A 20,180-nucleotide genomic window follows, 5' to 3' on the forward strand; every position below is an offset into this window, starting at 1 on the left:
GCTGTTTTGTCAGATATACATTTTTCTAAAACTGTGTTAGCTGTGTGATCGATTTCTGTTGGGGGGTTTTTTTAAGTTAGAAACAAAGTAAGCATAATTTCTAATATTCTGGCAAGTTTTCATGAAACTTTGAAATTAATTGAAGTGGAAGGGGGAAAAGATATACAATGATAGGGGTAAAATCTGTCTCCACATTCAGAGTTTTGTTTACGATTTGTTTCGTGATGTGTTCTTCAGGCTGATCTTTGATTGAATTCTTGTCAGCCATCTGGATGTTGATATTTTCCCAAAACGAGTCCTTGAAAGAAACAAAAAACATCTGCACTTGTGGAGAAAAGACTTTTTGGTTTTCAGTTCCATCAGAGACTGAAACGCTCTGCGTGCACATGCTGGCTTTAAAAAAAAAAGTTTAAAAAGTCCCAAAAAACTTATAACTTAAGCAGTTCGAGATGAAAAAATGAGAGTTAAATTTTAATGAGACAACCACTCTGACTTAAGGCCCAGAATAAGCTTTCCATCTAATGCCTAATGCTGAAGTCCTCAGAGCTTCTGACAGAAATGATAAAGTGGATAATGACAAATTCAGATGAAATGATGCCATTGATAAAACAAAGGACTGAGCAAATGTCACAGCTGCTATGTTCTACTCGGAAATGTACATAATGGAAGTTTTACAGTGAACTTTTACCACCAGGAGCAGACGGTGAGGTCTAACAAGAGAGATTTCTGTCGTGATTTAGTGATTCAATTAAAGCCCTGATGAACATTATTCATATGCTGAGCAAAGTCATTTGCTTTTTGCAGTTTTTACTACATGATAGTACTCAGAGGAGGAGGATGGCAGGTCTGTATAAAGTGAATAAACACATGCACTTAACCTCAATAATACCTCACCTCAAAAAGAAAAAAGCTTGATCCACAATTAGCTAATGGAGTATCAAGGACACTCATAAAAATGTTAGAACATGCAGTTTTAAATACAGCAAAACTGTTTCTGTTTGGATTTCATCTTGAGCAGCTTATGTTTTCTTTTTATATATTTTCTTCTCAGAGGCTGTCTTTATTGCAGCGATGTTGAAGCACTGTATTACATTTTGTCTGTGATGTACAGTAGGTGTCTGTGCCTGCGATTGCTCCAGGCTCACTCTCTGAAATACTCAAGTAATCTTCCTTATTGAGCAATAACCATAAGATTTCTTTTGTGTGTGTGCAGGCCTTGAGTTTGATATAAAAAAGAATGATGACTATAAATCAAATAAGATGCAAAAACGAAGCGGTTCCGCTTGCGACGACCTGCAAATGTGACTCACGCTTCCTTTCCTACTGAAAGTTGCCAAAATATTGAAACAGATTTCTGAGACAGTTCCTTGCACGTCATCCACATCAGTAATCTGCAAAATTACAGTCACTGCATGTCACACCTGAGCCCTCCCTCTGACTGTGTCTGCCGCAGGTGGGAAATTACGCTTTGAGGGCGACAAAATGACAATCTGGGGTAATGTTTCTCTTCGGAGAGGTTCATACTGCTTTCAGCGAGGAAGTGACTCAGGCAAAACATGCTGTATCGTTCCAGGCAGCTTCATGAACAATTCACTGGGGAAAGAAATAAAGTAAGTGATTATCTCAGAGAACAGGAAGGAGTCGTGTTTTTCTCAATTGAAGGGCCCTTACAGACAAAACCAAACAGATTGTTTTAATGTTCCCATTATTGGTTCCAGGATGTCCTCAAGCAACCTTAGCTTGTAGCAGCCTAGCTACATACAGATTAGCCAAGCCACTGTAACTATAAGCTAAAGGCTAAGGTAAAGTTTTATGGCTAGTCTGAAATGTAGAGGTGTCTGCCTCATTGACTAAAACTGGAAGCTGGTTCGAAAGGAAAGGAGACTGAAGACTAAAAGATTTTCCCCTTCCCCTCATTCTTCTTTTGAAAGCTTTAGAAATCACCAGTAAACCTGTAGTCTGAGAACAAAGTGCTCTGTTGGGAATAGGTTGAACCATCAGATCCCTGATGTATAATCAGAGATAAACAGAAACTAGTTATATTTACTCAGATTATTCTTTTAAGTACTCCTAGGCCAAAACCTATCCCTCAACGTCAACCTCTTTCAGAGAAATCATCGTAGATCTCTCTGAAAACCCACTTAATCCATGTTATTGCGAAACTTTTTTTTTTACTTTTGGAAGCTCTAAAAGTGTTGTTTTGGCTTTGGGCAGCTAATTTAAATTTAGAAATAAAATAAAAGGTTGTCTACTCTAAGCAGTATTAATTTAATTTAGCTAGTGTGAATGGTCTCATGACCAGACCTCTTTACTTATTTCATGCACTGCTGGAGGTAAATCTGTTGCAAAAACAAACATAACTAAAATATTTTGTACATATGACGTATAATAAAAATTGTATCCCTGCATGCATCTTTTAATAATAAGAAAAGTAAAAGTAAACATGGCAACGATTGTTGCCGTTAGCATGCTACACAGAAAGCGCTATGCCAGTTGTCAAAGATTTGGCTGTTTATTCCATTTATCTATTTTTTTCCATGTAACTTAAACAAAAGTTTCACATAGCTTAAAAATGTTTGAGATCTTCCAGACCAGATAGAAAGACAGAATAATGTGTTGTGCATCACTGTCATTCCCAAAGTTAAAGAAGATGTTTTCATTATCATGTCCAAAATAAAATGGAATAATTCACAAATATCGTGTTTTGGAGATCTGTGGATTGAAATTCATGCACTTATTTTGCAGGGGAAAATTTTCGGATTAAACGGGTCCTGGTGGTCTACCAGTTCCATATAATCATCTGCCGCCATCGTCTTTGAATCCCACCTCACCTTTCTCCTCTCCTGAGCCCAATTTGCAACTGGAGACACCTCCAGGGGTCAAAGCTTGAGAAAACATCACCCCTGGCATCATTCAGGGAACTCAAACCCATCCTATGTGTTTAGCGACGTGTCAAGCTATTGTAGACTATAATCCAACTACTAATAAATAAAACCTGCAAAATTGAGTGTGTTTATTCCGTTAATCTACCCTCGCAGGAGGGTTTACCTGTTACTTGTGTTTTGTGTCTACAAACAAACTTGGTGCATCTCTCTCATTTACAGTCCAGTTTCATATGACTCTGTTTTTACCGCGGTGGAGAATCATGAATCCATGCTAATCCTCCTTTTCATGCAATGCAGATCCCTACTGCAGCTGCCCTGCTTTTGACCGTGAAAGCAGGCCTGTTTAGCGTATTACGAGCGATGCAGTTCCCTCTCCTTTCATCCGGCCAAACCACATCACCTTGATGTTGGAGTGGCGCTTCATTCGAGCTGGTCTGAGCATCAAACACACTGCAAGTCTAAGCAGAAACAAAGGATCACCTGTGAAGATGAGACACATGATGATAAGCATTTGCACCTGAACAGCCTGTTTGCATCATGAAGGATTTGTTTAAACACTGGAAATCAATGAAGCTCTGCAGCTTGGTGGGTTGATTTATTTGTCATATAGTACAGTTGAAACCAGACACATGGATACGCAGCATGAAAAGAAACTCCATCTTTTTTTTAACTGTTCTGGCATTAAATCAGATTAAGAATTAATGTCCGGTTAAGACAATTCAAAATATGTTTATTTGTTGAATGCTCGGGACATGATCTTTTTAGATATTTTTTATTAATTTGTTTAAATTGAAAAAGTTACATACATCACAATTCCCATGCCTTAAAACACTTTTAAAAAACCGAGGCTATAATGTTTGGTTTCGTAAACGTTGTGGTTCTGGTCATTAAGTTTCAAGATTTTATATTTAAAAACAGCCACTTGGAGATATCCTAAAACCACCAACACACTGTTTTCTTGTTTGACATCATAGAAAAAGCAGAACAAATCAGCCAAGTTTCCAGGAGAAAGATGATGAACCGTCAGAAGTCTTATCCATCATTGGTTGAAATTTTCAGATACCTGAAAGTTGAAAATTGTTTAACCAATTCTGTGTAACATAACCAGAATGTCCAACCATCATATCATTCAGAAAGGAAATAGGCTGTGTATTCCAGTTAAGAGCGTATTTTTATATTTCACAACAAAATATGGGCATCAATAGAAATAAAAAAACTTCTGAAGATGCTACACCAATATGTGCTGAAATACCACTCAGCAATAAAGATGCCATTGATCCTAAACCAATATAAAAAGCCAGAATACAGTTTGCATTTTCAAACTGTAAATGCAAGTAGGCAAGTAGAGCAAATAGGCAAAAATTTGCCTATTTGCTCTTAATAGGCAAATTAAGAAAAGACTTAATTTGCCTATAATGACCGTCATGACATATGTGGGAAAAAGGGAAGAGCTTGCAAATCTGTTAACGTCGTCCCAACTGTGAAGTAAAGAGATGGCAGCGTCATGTTTTTGGTATCAAAGGGAAAGATCATTATGTGGAAATACTGAGGCAACATTGCAAGATGCTTAAAGTGTTTTTAATCTTCTGTAACCAAAGTGTTTTCCAAATGAACCATAGTTTTGAACATAATGCTATCTGTTTTATGAACTGGCTTAATTGCAGTAATGTCAAGCTTTAGACCCTATAAAAAATATGTGGACATAGATAAAAATATGTATATGAGCAAGACGGCCTACAAATCTGACTCAGTTGTTGCATGGCTTCTAAATGAAAAACATGTCTACTTACAGTGTATGTAAATATGTATTTTACTCTACAAACTACAATAAAATAATCTTTTTCGAATCCACACAAAAGATACAGATCTGCTGTAAACCTTTTGCCTGTTGGTTCAAAACAATCAAGTCAAGGTTTATTGCGTGAGTCCGGCGGTCTAACAGTAAAGATGTGATTCATGGCCACAGAAACATCCAGGCCTTCCTGGGGGAGTTAGGGTTAAGTGACGGGAACTACTGGATGTTGACACCCCATCCATTCCCCTCTCTTTACTGTGATCCATCATTGTTCTCCTTATTGTAAAACACAAAAGGCCCAGCGAATAAGGGTTACATCACCCCTGCACACCCGCTTTCACCTTTAATTCCTCCCTCTTTATGTTTTAAAGTTTGGCTTCTCATCCTGCAGGGACTTTCAAACATCTCCCCCTTTAATCATAATTCAAGCAGTAAATCAGAATGCGAGAACACAAGGCAGCGACAGCGATTCATCAAAGTCCCAGATGCTCAGAGACGAACTGCAAATGTGACGAAGCTTGGAAACAACACCATCAGGCAACAAGATTTTGCTGATCGGCTTCACCCTCTTTTATTTTTTATTTTTTAAACCCGATGACCAGGCTTTCTGAGCTTTTCCCCTCATGCTTTGTAATTCAATCAGATCTTGTTGAATTTGTAACCGATGAAAGTGTTTTTGGACTGGATGCGCTGGCAGTGTTGACTCGTTGTAATTTAATGTTGTGAAAAACACTGATTAAATATTGCAAATTTAATTAAAAAGCTTGGTGAGCAGGACGGTTGAGCAAAAGAGACTCGCAGATTGCTGATGGAAGCAAACAGGCAACCTAAAGCATACATGCAGAAGGATGTTTAATTGGAAAGGAGTTCATAAAGAGATTGATGCCACTTGGATGTCAGTCTATAATTTCCACAGGGAATAAAATCCTATTTCCTGATCATCTTGCTGTCATTGATGTGGGTGATTTTCTCACTGCAAGAATTACCTGCTGGCTCAACACAGCGTCTAACAAGTGTTTCTCTGACTGTATCAGATGAGCATGCTTGGAAAAGAAATGTCATAGCACACCATAAGAGCTCCTGCAGAAGGAAATTGCTCATGAAATATACATGAAGATCAAATTGATAACACAAAAATGGATTTAGGGTGATGCTGAGCTTTAGAGTAGATTTTATCATACTCCATAGTTCCTCTCCTTACCTCTTAAATCACAAAACGGTGTATTCATTATTTAAAGCAGTAAATGAAGTTCCTCCTCTGCAGGAAAATACGGGAAAGTACTCGCACCCCTTCATTCAGCTTTTATGTGACAGATCAACACAAAGAACATGACTGTGAGTTTAACAAAAATGATAAATTATTTTGAAGGTTGTTTAACAATCACACATCACCTCAAAATTGTAACATGCATTTGAACTCATCCCCATGAGTCAATATTTTATTGAACCACATTTCACTGCAATTACAGCGGTTTATGTTCCTGTGAGTACATAAACCTCCATGCAGTCTCAAGGTCTTTGCAGCCTCCAGCATATTTTCTTCTAGGATTGCCCTCTATTTAACTCTATTCATCTTCCCATTCACTGCGACCAGCTTCTATATTTTATGTATTTCCATCTCCTAACACATTTATCTACTTACAGTATGTCCTTACATGACTTGTCGCAAAAAGACTTCTAATGGCTTTTATCTTGCCTCTCCTCCAAAAAAGGAGGAGTAGCAATGGAGTTCACAACTAATAATCCTGTCGGTAAATTCTTCCATCTGAGATATGGATCAGCGCAGACCCTCCAGAGCTACCATGTGCCTCTTGTCTGCCTCTCTGATTAATGTTCTCTTTTCATAACCTGTCCATTTACATAGACAACCTTTCCTTGGTATATTTGCATCTGTACCATATTATACAAATTTCTTGGAGATGGATAGAACAATCATCTGTCAGATGCTCAAAGCTTGGGGTATTGTTTTATGACCTCATCCTTCTTTACGCAGATCTACAACCTTCTCCCTGACCTGTCTGCAGAGTCCTTGGCCTTCATGATGCTGTTTGTTCATTAATGTCCTCTGACAAACCTGAGACCTTCGCAGACCAACTTGGTTTATGCTGAGATTAAACTACATCCATGTGGTCTCTATCTAATATTTACAGTTCCTTGAAAAGTATTCAACCCCTTCGATGTTTTACCTTTTTATTGCAACATAAGAGATTTTCGACAAAAAAATAACAATAAAAAAATCTTGAACATCAAAGTGAAACTTGAATTCTCAAAAAATAATAAATATTAGATTTAAAAAACTGATATAAATATAAATATTTGATTATACTTGGTTTGTCAAGCATACCAAGCATAATCACACACAAAAAACCATGAAAATATGATTGTGTATGATATCAGAAGACATAAAGTTCAAGTAATACAAATGCTTTTGAAAAGTAATTTATTCAGTCACTCTGGTGCTGATTATGTCTTTGACCTCAACCTAAAGTGCCCTTTATCACGCTCCAGAGAGTTTCCTTTAAGCCATTTACTCTCCCCAGTCAGAATACAGGTACCAAAATCATCCCCTATCATCTAACAAAATCACCACCACTACTATCAATAAAAGCTATCCTGGAATGACTCTGAAGGAGATCTTTTTTTTCTTGTGGGGCCAGCTGTCAGCTGAACACCCTTTTGCAACTACAAAGAGAGATGAACAAAGTGAGCACTTGCAAAGAGGCAGAGGTAGGAGGTATGAACAGACAGCGAGATGGAGAGGTTTGAGTATCAAGTGTGACGTACAAAGAGGAGAAGAAAAGGCACCAGGTTGTCCTAATTTCTCTCATTAAGCACAGAAAGCTTTGACTGCAGAGTGTCAGCGAGGGACAGATGTCAGTGGGATGCATGTCTGGAAACCACACATAAGGTTGCACGTGAGCTGGTTATGATTGGCTATTGCAGGAGATTTCCAGCTCCTCGTTGCCTCTCCTCCAGGCAGTAATTAGGTTTTACAATCACGGGATGCAAATTGGAATTTGCTGACAGCCCATCCATCATGTTTTGGTTGCAATCTGTTGAGCAGGGCAACGCAACCTAGCAGATATATCACACACTCAATTTGCTCCCAGACAGTTGAATACATTTCTTTGTAGGACTCGTTGAATATTTTCAGTTTTCATTAATCCCAACAACAACAGTGTTTGTTGCTTGACGTCATAAGTGTAACATCTGACAGAATAAATACCTCTGAGTCTCAGAGATCACCAGATTCCTTTGAAAAATCACTAATTTTGTTGGAAAAACAAACTTCAATATTTGTGTTCTAAACTAAGTGGATTTCAAATAGTACTAGACTTTAAATTGGGGTGGAGGGTTACCTTCAAGCTTGAAACATATAATCAGAGCCACAATGGAATAATTTAGAGCCATGTGTCAAAATGGCCAAGTCAAAGTTCAGACCTAAACCCAATTTAAAAACTGTTAGAACTTGAAATATATACTCTCTTTCCAATCTGTAGAAGAATAAGCAAAAATGTTTGTTTTAGACATACCCAAAAGACTTGAAGCTATAAATGCTGTGAAATGTGGGTCTACAGTGTAATGGGCAAGAAATTCAGATGCATGAGTTAAATTCAAATAAAAAGTATTGGGTTTTGTATTTGTAACTTGTCAAAATGTTAAAAAATTAAAGGGGCAAGCATCCATGTTTCCAACATACTGCCTGCCATGTTTAAATTATGTCAATTGCACATTTGTATGTGTTAGTATAAGAAAGTATTCTTATACTTTTTATTGTTCTACCTGATTTCTTCATGAATTTTTACACCATTCACTTTTATGTGCACATTTTCCAACAAACTTCTCAAGGGTTATCTTAAATATGACTTGCTGTGGTTGAAGATACATACTCAATTTGATATGGCAATGCAATTTTTGAACAGAGCACCACAAAATAGGCACAGGTCTTAAATGGTTAGTGTGATATATGTAATTCATCATTTTTAGTATTAGAAAATAATTTAGTGTCTTAATGTCAAAAGCATAGAAAGTTGCACCTTAACCTGCACAGAAAATGTAAAACAATAACACAAAGATGTTCAAGATGAAACTATAGTAGATCAATATTACTTTCTATACTAAGTATTAGAAAAAATCTTGTAGTAATGCAAGTAAATGCTCCCGTTTATTCATTTCAAACAATATCAAGCAAACATATTGTCTGTATTTTTTTGTTTGTTTTTATTAACATGTATATTTGCTTAAAGGTTACAAGGTAACTTTGAAAGGTGACCTTACAATTGAAAGGTCACCCGGTTTGGGGAAAGCCCAAAAGATTCACAAGATAATTAAGGATTTAACCGTTTTAATTCACTTAGTTTCTTTTGCTTTGATTCAGCCTCCATGCAACCACTTACTCTAAGTCAAAAACATATTGTGAACAAATATTTTTAAATGTCCTTTGAAGTGCTCCGCCGTATCTCTCTCTATTGAAGTACCAATGGCAATAAAAGAGTCAGTACAGATTCTCGAAAAGTTGAGCTATGTAAAAAGAAAAAGGCATAAAAGTAATACTGTGGAAGTCAAGGCGACAGCAGCAGAAATATTGAAAGTAATAATTGGTAACTGCATACACATTTGCACAACCCTCTCTTCTGTAACTCCTGCAGTATTGGTTCACTGAGTTCACAGGGTTTAACAGTCTGGAGGGATGGATGCCTGCTCGCTCCTATTTCTCTCTCTCCAAAACCTCCCCTCCTCTACTCGATACAAAACACTGTGATTAATTAGAAAGGCCAGCAGCTGTAAAGGTTCCAAACAAGTTGTCATTGCAGGACCCTCAGGGTGTTTATTGGTGTGATTCAAAACCAATCACACTGCCCCTTCACTCACTCAGACCTTAAAGGTATGTACCAGCACACATTTAATGCTGTAAACTCAAAGGGCTCGGCTTAATTTAGGAGTAATTCCTTTCTTTGATTGAAGTAGTAATGAGTGGTCATGACGCAGTTCAGTCCCTGGAGATTCTCATCAGCCACGGTCTTCGCAGTGAAATGTCTCTGTTATCTTATGAAGGCAGCGCTACAATTTTTTTCCGACGGTCGTTTCAGCCTGATGACTGCAAAGTGAAAATGGAGCCCTGTTTCTCAATTTCCTGTAGAGCTGCTTTGATTTCCCTCATGAAAAACTTTCCACAGAAACTACATATTGCCTCACATATAACCTAAGGCATTTTGCACATTATGTGCTTCTGTTTCAAGGAAGATAATGTCATTTATAATTGATTTATTTTCCTAATTACGTAAATGAAAAATGTACAATCTGCCTTCAGTAATGCACACACAAATAATCCTATAGTTTGTCATTGTGCCCATTAATTAATGTTTTTTAGCACAGTTAGGCAAACAGGGTGCATGCCAGCATTGTTCTATGGAAAACAATACATTTGGTTCAACAAGTGGTGATCAAGTTGTAAATAATTTACAGCGTGCATGGAAAATGCAAAAGGCACTAAATAAAAACATTTAAAATATCCTCAACTTTTGTGTTTGTTTTGCTTTATTCTGATTGTAAAACAATATGATAATCGCACCGATTACCAGCAACCCAGCAAAGAGTACAAGACAGTGAGAAGATTGAACTAAAACAACTGGACTAACATAATGTATTGTTGCAGCTTCCAAAACTAGCCACAAGAGGGAGGCATACCATTAGACAATCAGGCAGTATATTCAGTTAAATAGAAATGTCAAGTCAGGGTTTTTTTGTACATCACATTTCAGCAACGAGGCACTTCAAAGTGCTTTACGTGATACAAATAAAGTTTTAAATCAGAGGATTGATTTATGTTCCAGTTATCATTGATGTGATGCAACTTGAAAAAATATTAAGATTTTCACTTACACATATAAAATCATAATTTATTTTATTTAGAAGAAAAATATATCCAAACCAACCTTGTCGTATATATAAAAAATGAAGTAATAGCATCTAGTTGTGTCAAGCATTTGCTACAAGAGTATCTAACATCATTGTGAATTATTTTTAACTTTAATTAGGAACAATAATGAACCCCAGGAACCTATAAATTTTGTTAAAATTCTGTCTTATGTTTGAACTAAAATAATTCAAAGGAAAAACTACAAGAACACCTAAGGGTCAGAGGTTTAATGATATGTTAAAACCTAAATAAAAAGCATTGGTGTTGGTATTGGATCAATACCAAAATATGCAGTATTGCACACCTCTATTACATGGTCAGAAACTCACGCTACTGTTTGTATTCACTGTTGAAAAGACACAACATATTCAACCTTTACTTATGTACCATCTGTGATAAAGGTAACACAGGAACAACATCTTTGTATCTACTTTTAATGGAATTAAGAAGTTTTATTATGCTCAGAGATACACAATTCTTGATCTTTGGAGTCTTTAGGCAACGCCCAGGTTTAGCCTGTGGAGTTCTGTGCACTGTTTTAATCACATTTTCTGTTGCATGAGATGAATTTGATCAGCCAAGAGAAGAAGTTCCAGGTCTTCTTTGCTGATGTCTTGCGAGCTTTAACTTCCACAAAATGAGAAGTGTTCCTTTCTATGCAGAAAATGGCTTCTCTCTCTGCAGCTGAGCATTTCTTGGAAGTTTCAATATCAGTGAACCTGACTTTTTCTGACGAAGCATCTTCCGTGTCAGCTCTGTCTTTTCTGTCTTGATCAGCAGCAGAATATGGCTTTACTTTGATAATGGTCCTTTTTTTCCACTCTATATAGTTCAGAGCTTTTCCAGAGGCTTTTGACTCCGACCCCTTCTGCCTACTTCTGTGTCCAAAGGCTGGATCAAATGAAATGCAAGAAGTTGTTTTAAAACTTGAAGCAAAAGAAAAAACATACTCCAGGGTTTTGGAGATAAGGTCTTACCTGGGGGTATAAATTTACTCTTGCCTGAAGTTTTGACAATAGTTTCAGCTGATTCTTGGTAAGCAAAAAAATAAGGCCTCACTTTGATGAAGGTCCTCCCCATCTGCTCCTTCTCTGGAAATAAAAAAGGTTTATCATCTCTACTGGAAGTGACTTCAGTGTTTGAGATATATATATTCTCAACAGTTTTAGGTAGAGATGCGCTTACCCGGTAATAATATCTGTATTGATCCTGACATTGAAAAAAACTTCTAGATTTTGTGTCGTGACAATGTGCCACCTGAGTGAAGTTGCTCCCTTCCTTCTTCAAATCAGACAAAATTGGTGTCAAATGGTTTTGTTATATTTGTGCTGGTTTGTGCAGCAAATATTTTCGTTTGTGCCGCAATCATTTCAAAGATATTAAGAAATTTTTCCACAAGTCATAAAAGGTCAAACAGCCCCACCAACCTTCTTCAGATTGGTGTCAATCAACTCAAGTATGTTTGTGCTAATTTGTGCAGCAAATATTCTTGTTTGTGCTGCTTTGACTTTGAAGATATTAATGAAAGTTTAAAGGTCATTTTGATTTTATAAAATGGGGGGGCTGGTTGACCTTATGACCTTTAAACTTTCATTAATATATTCAAAGCCAAAGCAGCACAAACAAAACATTCTGATGCACTAACCAATACAAACGTAGTCGAGTTGATTGACACCAGTTTTGTCTGATTTGAAGAAGGTGGGGAGGGCTGATTGACCTTTCATGACCTCTGGAAACATTTCTTAATATCTTTAAAATGATAGCGGCACAAACGAAAATTTTTGCTGCACAAATCAGCACAAATGTAGCACAAACAATTGATACCAATTTTGTCTGATTTTAAGAAGGTGGGGGGGGCAACTTCACTCATGTCAATGTGCCCAATCCGTAAGGGCAGATCTATTCAGTCTAATTCTATGTGTTGTGCTCTGAGTGATGTCATACTTTATTACTTATTTTACATTATACTTAGAATTTCTAATTGTACTTTCTAAACCATTTGAAAGAAGGCTTGTCGCAGTTTATTTTTGCACAGTTGACCAAGTTAGTCAACCTATTGTTTTGTTATTATGAATCTATTGGTGTTATTAAGTATGCTGTACTGGTGCAGAGTTATCAAATAAGTTTGTAATTCAGTACATTTATGTCTGACTACAAAAAGTGGATCGGTGCATCTTTTGTTTTAAGTGCTAAAATGCTTCACCTGAGGGTTCATCATTTCTTCCATCGGCTGCAGTGTCTGTCTGGTCCTCACCTTCTTGCTGAGCTTTAAAACAGGATCTTACTGTCATTAAGGCCCTTCTTGGCTGTTCTTTTTCTGAAAAAGAGGGTTTGTAATCTTTGAATGAAGTGGTTGCAATGTTTGATGATGGGAGTTTTGTACTAATTATGAGAACAGAATCTCTAGCCTCACCTGGCAGTCTTTCAGCTGCATCTTCCATTGTTCTTCCAGCTTCTTCACTTGAAGTAACATAATGGTTTACTGCAAACTCATGAATTTTGCAGTCAGTCACCATTTTCGAAGCTGATGCTCCACAGGAGTTACTTATCTCACCTGAGAAATGTTTCATAGTTATGAAACGATGACTGAGAGCGTCTCCTGGGGTGATTCGGACATCTGGATCTACCAACAGCATTCGTTTTAGCAGGCTAATAAATCCAAGGGAATCTTCACGCTCCATTGGGTTCATAGGCCTTGGGCGGGTCTTCAGCAGGTCATCAAGGCTGCGTAGGCGGTTGTAAATGCCGCTTTTAAATTGCGTTCCATACCCTGTTGCATTTGTATATTCAGCTGGTGTATTCAGTCTGAACTTACAGTGAGAAGAGTCAGTGAGTTTAGTGAAGAAGTGTTGCACATCCATGCCATCTTTCAGCACATCATCTGGGGGTTGACCATGAATGTGGACGATAGCCCTAATGACCTCATATACACAGTGTGTAGGATAGAGGTTGTAACCAAGGTACATGTAGGCCAAACTGCAACCCAGAGACCACATGTCGACACTTTCATCCATTTTTAGACCCAAGATGACTTCAGGGGCCCGGTAACCGATGGCTTGAACAGTGCCCACAAACCACAATTTGGACACTTTCACGGCCAACCCAAAGTCAATCAACTTCACTTTCAAAGGCTGTGACCTATGGTTGACAAACATGATGTTGTCTGGCTTAATGTCAGCATGAACCAGACCGGCACTTTTCAAAGCATTCAAAGCTACAAGCAACTGTTGAGCAATTACTCTGATTTCAGAAAGACTGAGCGGTACGAAACCTCTGCTCTTTATAAAGTCAAAGACACTCACATCCAGAATTTCAAAGGCCAAACAGAGGTACCCTTTATATTTGAAGCTTTCAATGAACTTCAGCAAGTTGTTTTTCTCAGGGTCGAGTTGTAGGATTTTCCTCAGTATTTTTGCCTCTTTTTTTCCTTCTTTGAAGCAGTCTTTGCGCAAAACCTTCACAGCCACAAGCTCTTCGTTGTCAAGCTTGGTGCATTTGACCACTGTCCCATAGGAGCCCTCACCCAGGAACCCTTCAGTGTGGTACACTGACAGCTTACCTTGAAGAACCACATATTTCTCAAGTTTGACATTGAGCTTTACCTCTTCTTCCATGATATTCTTTAATTTTGCTATCTCTAGGTTGAATGTCAAAATCAAAATGCAAGTCTTAAGTTGGCTCTTCTGAAGCAAGTGTTGAAGAGAAAATGGAATGTCATTCTGTCATAAGAGACAGAATAAAGTTGAGGGGTTGCTTCGTTGCGTTCTCGCTGACGGAACATTGACAGAAGCCACGCCCACAATTCGCACGATCAGAAAATTATGGGAATATATTTAGAAACAAGTAATCACAAATGTGTGATGATCCAAAGGGAAAGATTGGGGCATAACAATTATCCCAAACAACCATTTGCTTAATTGGTAACCTGCCCGTGCCCTAATTAATAATATCGGGCAAATAAATAATTGTGCAACGTACAGGCCGTTAACAGTGGGAACTTTACACAGCAACGAGTTCTTGTTTGGGTCAGGATTATTGAAAAACACTTCATATCTAAATGTGGCCCTTGCTGCAGGTACAGGATGGTGTGTTTTTAATTATCATTTTCTATTTAAATGGTCTAATAGAAATGTTTGATCCGGTTCAAAGCCAATATTCGACGTTCATGGTTATTGTATTGTTCAATCAACTTTCAACTGCTAAGCATTATTATCGTGCAAAGATCCCACTTCGTTGCAAATTTATTCATGTCACAATTGTTTTTCTTAATTACACCTATAATCCTTATAACAAATTTGGCTAATTTGAAAGGGTTAGTTTGTTTTTTATTAAATAAAAAGATCATCAGAAAAATTATTTCATTTTGAATCAATATTCATTTTTTGTCATAATTCTTACTTCAAAATTAACTGTAGCCCATAAGTGTTGTCTTTTGTTGGTTTAAACGAGGTTGGGTTAACTGGGTGGCCAAAAAAAATAAAAAAATAAACTGAAGGACGAAAAGCAGCATTAGTAATAAACAAATGCATGGATTAAATTAATTAATTTATAGAAATAGCTGGGGAAAAACATGGTTTGGTCTGACTTTTGGTATGCTCATGTATCCAAATTAAAATTCAATTCAATTTCATTTCATTTTAAAAATGTGCAACTTTTCTGTATCATCCCGGAATCTTTCTGATACTAAAAGTAAAATATATACAAAAGTTTCCAGAGCGAAGATATTGTAAAAAAAAAAATTGTTTAATAGAATAATATTTGCTATGCTTGTCATCTGTTTCTGGCACTTGTGCTGCTGTAATTTCTTTGTTACTAATTAAACATTTTCTTCGGTGGGAAAGAAAAAGCAAAACAATTATTAATTATAAATTAATATGAAATTATTGCTTTGTAGGTTTGTAGGTCTAGTTGATGAAAATATGAGCTCAAAATAACCACAAGGTGGCAGTAGAGCATTAAACACTGGGCTGGGCAAGCCAGTTTATGGTAAATTGTGTCTTTAAAAAATAATAGTAATAATAATAATTTTAAATATATACCCGATAGCTTGGTAAACATTCTAGCCTGTCGGTTTAGCTGTTTAATGTCAAATTAAATATTCTCAATCGGATTTTAAATAATTCATTAATGTCTTGTTGAAAACCGGTTGTGCTCCAGTATCTTTAGTCAACAGCAGAGGGCAGCAGTGAGCCCCAGCAGCCGCAGCATGAAGAATCCGGAGGAGGAAGATGGGGGAGGAAACAAAGAGGAGTGCTTGTATTTAAAGGGTGTGTTCCTCACCATGGTTTGTAAGAGCGGTGGGAAGCTTCAGGATTTGGTGTTTTATGCTGAGAGCAGCGAGGAGCTGAGGGTCAAAGCAGGGTTACTGTGAGCGCTTTTTCCAGGTATGTGGATCCAGCAGCACTTCGTCGTGACTCCAGAAACATTAAGTTTAGGTCTGTTACTGATAGTATACGTGTCAGTAAAGTGTTCCCGATTGCATAAGCCTTCATTTCAGTCTTATTTTAATTAAATAGATACTAATTCAAATTTAGACAGCATCTATTTGTAATATACCTGTTGGATGGACTCGTGATGGGTTCAGACGTGCACATGAACACGTTTCACTTCACCACCTGTAGGTTTGTTTACGCTTTACAACTCCGCAGCTCATTCATTCCTCTTACAGTATTAATAATTTAATTGCAAACGTTTGAATGTTTGCATTTAAACCATAGACTTTGAGTGTGTCTAAGTTTTCGGATTTTATGGGTTCAATTAGTATTTCTTTCTAGGTATAATTTGCCTATTTTTGGTGTGCAAAGTGTCCTGAGATGTCGTTTATTGCTGACCTGTCTCAATTTATTGTAGCCTATTATGACCGAAAGATGTATTAGTAAACCTCAATCAAGTTAAGATTTGTCTTATATAGTGAATCGTTTGAAAAATCCAACACTATCCGCCACCTTGAAATCTTTGTTGTGAGGAATTTCCGAATTAGCTAAAAGCAACTCTAAGGATATTTTTCTTAGATATAAAGTTAGGTTTCTAATTTTCATTTAAGGTGGAAAGAAACAAACATTTTCAATATTTAAATCAGAAAACGTTTATTTCTCCTTTTCCTTTTTAAATATGTGACTAAGCATCTTAAAAACGAAACTGCACAGTTGAATTTGTCAAAAGAATACACATGAGCAAATAATTCATTTCTGTCGTGAAATTTAAAAATTAAAAAAATATATATTTTTTTTATCAAGTCCAAAGTCAGGGCAGCAATTTTAAAAGTAATGCCCTTTTCTGCTCATAGGCTTTGTGGAGAAGCTAATTTAATTTTCCAGCAAAACTTGGTTTCTGCTCTCAATGCCAAAAGTACCAATGCTTGCTTTAATAACAACAGTCTGACCTAACTTGACAAAGATTATGTGAATGTTATCAAGAGAAAGATGAGGTGCCTCAGCAAACAGTGCAGACAAAATGAAGGTTGCATTTAATGCAACACTTAAGCAGCACCATGCTCTAGTGCAGTGATGGAGTAATTCATATAAAAGGACCAAGCAACAGTACATGACATAAGTATACTTTTCCGTAGTCAGTCGTCTTTAAAAAGAAAAATCTCTTTTTATTGACCTAATGGAGATTTGAATTTTCTGAGAAACCGATTTTTGACTTTTTATAAACTGTAAACCCTATTCATCAAAATGAACTGAAATATAACCCTTTGTGTGTAAATAACCTACTTAAAAATTTTACTTTTTTAATTACAATTCAATTGCAAAATACAATTTTTACACTTTTGTCTCCCCATCTGCATCAAGGTTGAGTTGTGTGTTCAGGAAGGTGCAGCTGGTGTCATTGGACAGTCAGAGAAAGAAAAAAAGCTTGTAAATTCAAAGTTTTGTACACAGTCAGAGGCACAGTCAGGTTAAGAACTATGAATCTCTCTGAGAGATTTTTGTGGCTGATTTTGTTTTCCCAGGTGTGTTGAGATGCAGCATAACAACAGCAACAGCAGCTTGACTCAGCAGCTCGGCGAAAGATGGCTGACCTTGATGAACCGCCTTCAAGAGGAACCCAAGGTAAGCCCAAATGTCCCATCTGTATTTGACTGATATTCCTCTGTCATCCATTGTGTTTTCTCTATTTATTTGGCAAATTGGAGCTTCCAGATGTGTTGTTTCCTCTCCTACAGATTGCACAGGTGATGAGTACAAAGGTTGGGCAGTACCTCCGCAATCGGCCTTTCTTAGCTCTTGCCCTGCTGCTGTTCAGCGCCATGGCTGCTCTACCTGTTGGGGTCTTCCTCCTGTTTGCCCTCATTACGATAGTTATGTCAGTTGTGGGATTTGTTTTCTTTGAGGGTACGTTTCACATCTCAAACTCAACAATGTGGGGTTTTTTTCTTCCTACTTCAAGCTGATTTTAATTCTTCTGTTTAGTGTTTCTGCTGTTTGTTGGAGGAATGACTCTGCTGTCTGTGCTCTCCGGCATCGCCCTCTTCTCCCTGGTGGTCTCGGTCATCGTTACCGGTGTGTTCGTCACCATTCCCAACCTGCTGAAGCGTTACTACCCTCATGTGACAAAGGTAAAGGGAACAACCTCATACAGTTGTAGAGTGCCTCTTTTTAACATTTTAACCAGAAATTTCCTTATTTTATTGGGAATATGAAGAAAGTAATTGTTGAAAGGAAGCTATAAGTAGTCATGTTTGCATCTTGGCCGAAGACGTGTAGAAACCATGAGGGTTTTGATCAGATGAGACCAAAGGTGAACTTTTCTGCAGGCATGCACACACCATCCAGCAGAAAACTCACTCTGCACATAACTCTGCATGTGCTATCCCCATGGTGAAACATGCTGCAGTAAGATTTCTTAAAGTAAATGCAGAAAAATCCGAGAAGATGCAAAAGATTAGAAACTGGAGTGGAGGGTCTCCTTGCTCCATCCCTGAAGATGCAGTCAGACCTACAGTAAAAAAGTGTAGTTCACACCCTTCAGCAGTGAAAAGCGGCCAGAATAAAAATGTATTGTAAAATCTACAGATTGTATTAATAGTGGCCTCTTTTATTAACTTTTGACTGTCATTTTTTTCCTTTTCTCCTGAACCAGAGGAAGAAGAGTGAAGAAGAGGCTCCAGGACTGAAGCAGCAGTAGGGAAATGCCCCCGTCTTCTCTGTGACTGGAGTTTTGACGCCTCTCAACAGAAGATGGTCAGGATCTGAGCCGCTAAGCTCAAAATCTCTGCCAAGGTCGTTTCTTTATGAAGCAGCAAGTGTCCTTGCTGCTGTAGTGAAAGGAATGTGAAGTTTTATTTGTTTCCAGTGCAATATGTATGAGGTTTTTATACTGCTCACTTCTCCAGTTTGGGCTTAAGAACTGATCTCTGTTGAACAGGTCAAATCTTCATCCTGTTTCAGGACAGTGATGCAGCTACAGCAGCATATTTTCTCCAAATCTGTTCTAGGTCCATTTTTAGTTACAAAAAGTATGTATAATATTTATATAGTTTGTTAAATAATAATTTTACACAGTGAAAAGCGTATCAGATCACTACTCTCCTATTTTTAAGGATATAAAGCTGTTTTATGGTAATTTTAATAATTTCTAGGAATCTAGTATTCCTTTTTCTTACAAGAAATCCTAGGGGAAATGTAGTGGTACTAAGACCTGAGACCATACTTAAACTAATCAGAGCATTAAACATTTAGTCATCCTCATGTGAGCTGATGTTTGATGCTTTCTGGCCTGGAGGAGGAGAGATTGTAACCCAGATTTTATGTTTTATGTGCCATCTCCTGCCAAAATTTCTACATTTATATTAAGAATTGTTTCAGTTATTTTGTTTGGTATTTGTTTGTTTGTTTGTTATTTTGCATCATATTTATCATCCAAGTTTTAATTTTGCTCTCAATGCATTAATACTAACACATCAATCAATGAAGTAAAAGTATTTTTTATCTTGCAGTCTTTCATTCATAATTGCATAGGTTTTTAAATAAAATGCACATGTGGAAAAACTGTTTTCTGACAATAACAGCTCAGTTTTTAGAAGTAATGTGTTTATTGTAGTGCTTCAGGGAACCAATCCAAAACACTTAATGCTGACGATTAAAGAGTTTTATTTTTTTCTTATTGTATCATTTGTACTTGAAGTGTCAAAACATTCAGACTGCCTGCAATGTACATGAGGTGTTTGTTTCCAGCATTGTGTGGGACAAAAGCCAAGATTTTCCAGCAGAAAGTTGCTTTAACATATGATTAATTATCATGAATATATTGACAAGTTTGATCATGTGAATGAGCATTTGAAAACTGACGAAAAAATTATTCTCCGATTCCAATCTCTATTAGCACGTTCATTGAATTCTGTGTTCCTCATTTAGATTATTATCATGAACTTCAGACTAAGCTGCTTTTTCTAAAGGTTTGTTCTAAAACACTGGTTGTCATGTTTTGAAGTACAGTTTTGTAAAATCTGCTTTAAGACATTTTGTGCATAATTAACATATTTTGCTTTCTTTCTTCATTTGAGTTTTCCACATATTGGAAAGAAATAAATGGATTTTGTTTAAAATGGCCCTTCATATACAGTACTTTGCAACTG

At 37.0% G+C, this 20,180-nt stretch overlaps 1 protein-coding gene across 2 annotated transcripts; it reads left to right on the forward strand.

Annotated features, from left to right (window-relative positions):
- The first annotated feature begins 15,797 nt into the window (after positions 1 to 15,797).
- LOC116735678 (promethin) lies at positions 15,798 to 20,152 on the forward strand. 2 transcript variants are annotated; one of them, XM_032587712.1, is made up of 5 exons: positions 15,798 to 15,984; positions 17,556 to 17,655; positions 17,769 to 17,937; positions 18,016 to 18,161; positions 18,686 to 20,152. In XM_032587712.1, the coding sequence occupies exons 2-5, from the start codon at positions 17,566 to 17,568 to the stop codon at positions 18,728 to 18,730; spliced, it is 450 nt and encodes a 149-aa protein (XP_032443603.1). In that variant the 5' UTR covers positions 15,798 to 15,984; positions 17,556 to 17,565; the 3' UTR covers positions 18,731 to 20,152. The 2 variants fall into 2 exon arrangements, with proteins under 2 accessions (XP_032443603.1, XP_032443604.1); XM_032587713.1 differs by having other exon boundaries at positions 15,807 to 15,871.
- Positions 20,153 to 20,180: the final 28 nt, after the last annotated feature.

Source organism: Xiphophorus hellerii, chromosome 16, assembly GCF_003331165.1.
Source record: "Xiphophorus hellerii strain 12219 chromosome 16, Xiphophorus_hellerii-4.1, whole genome shotgun sequence".
Classification (NCBI taxonomy): Eukaryota; Metazoa; Chordata; class Actinopteri; order Cyprinodontiformes; family Poeciliidae; genus Xiphophorus; species Xiphophorus hellerii.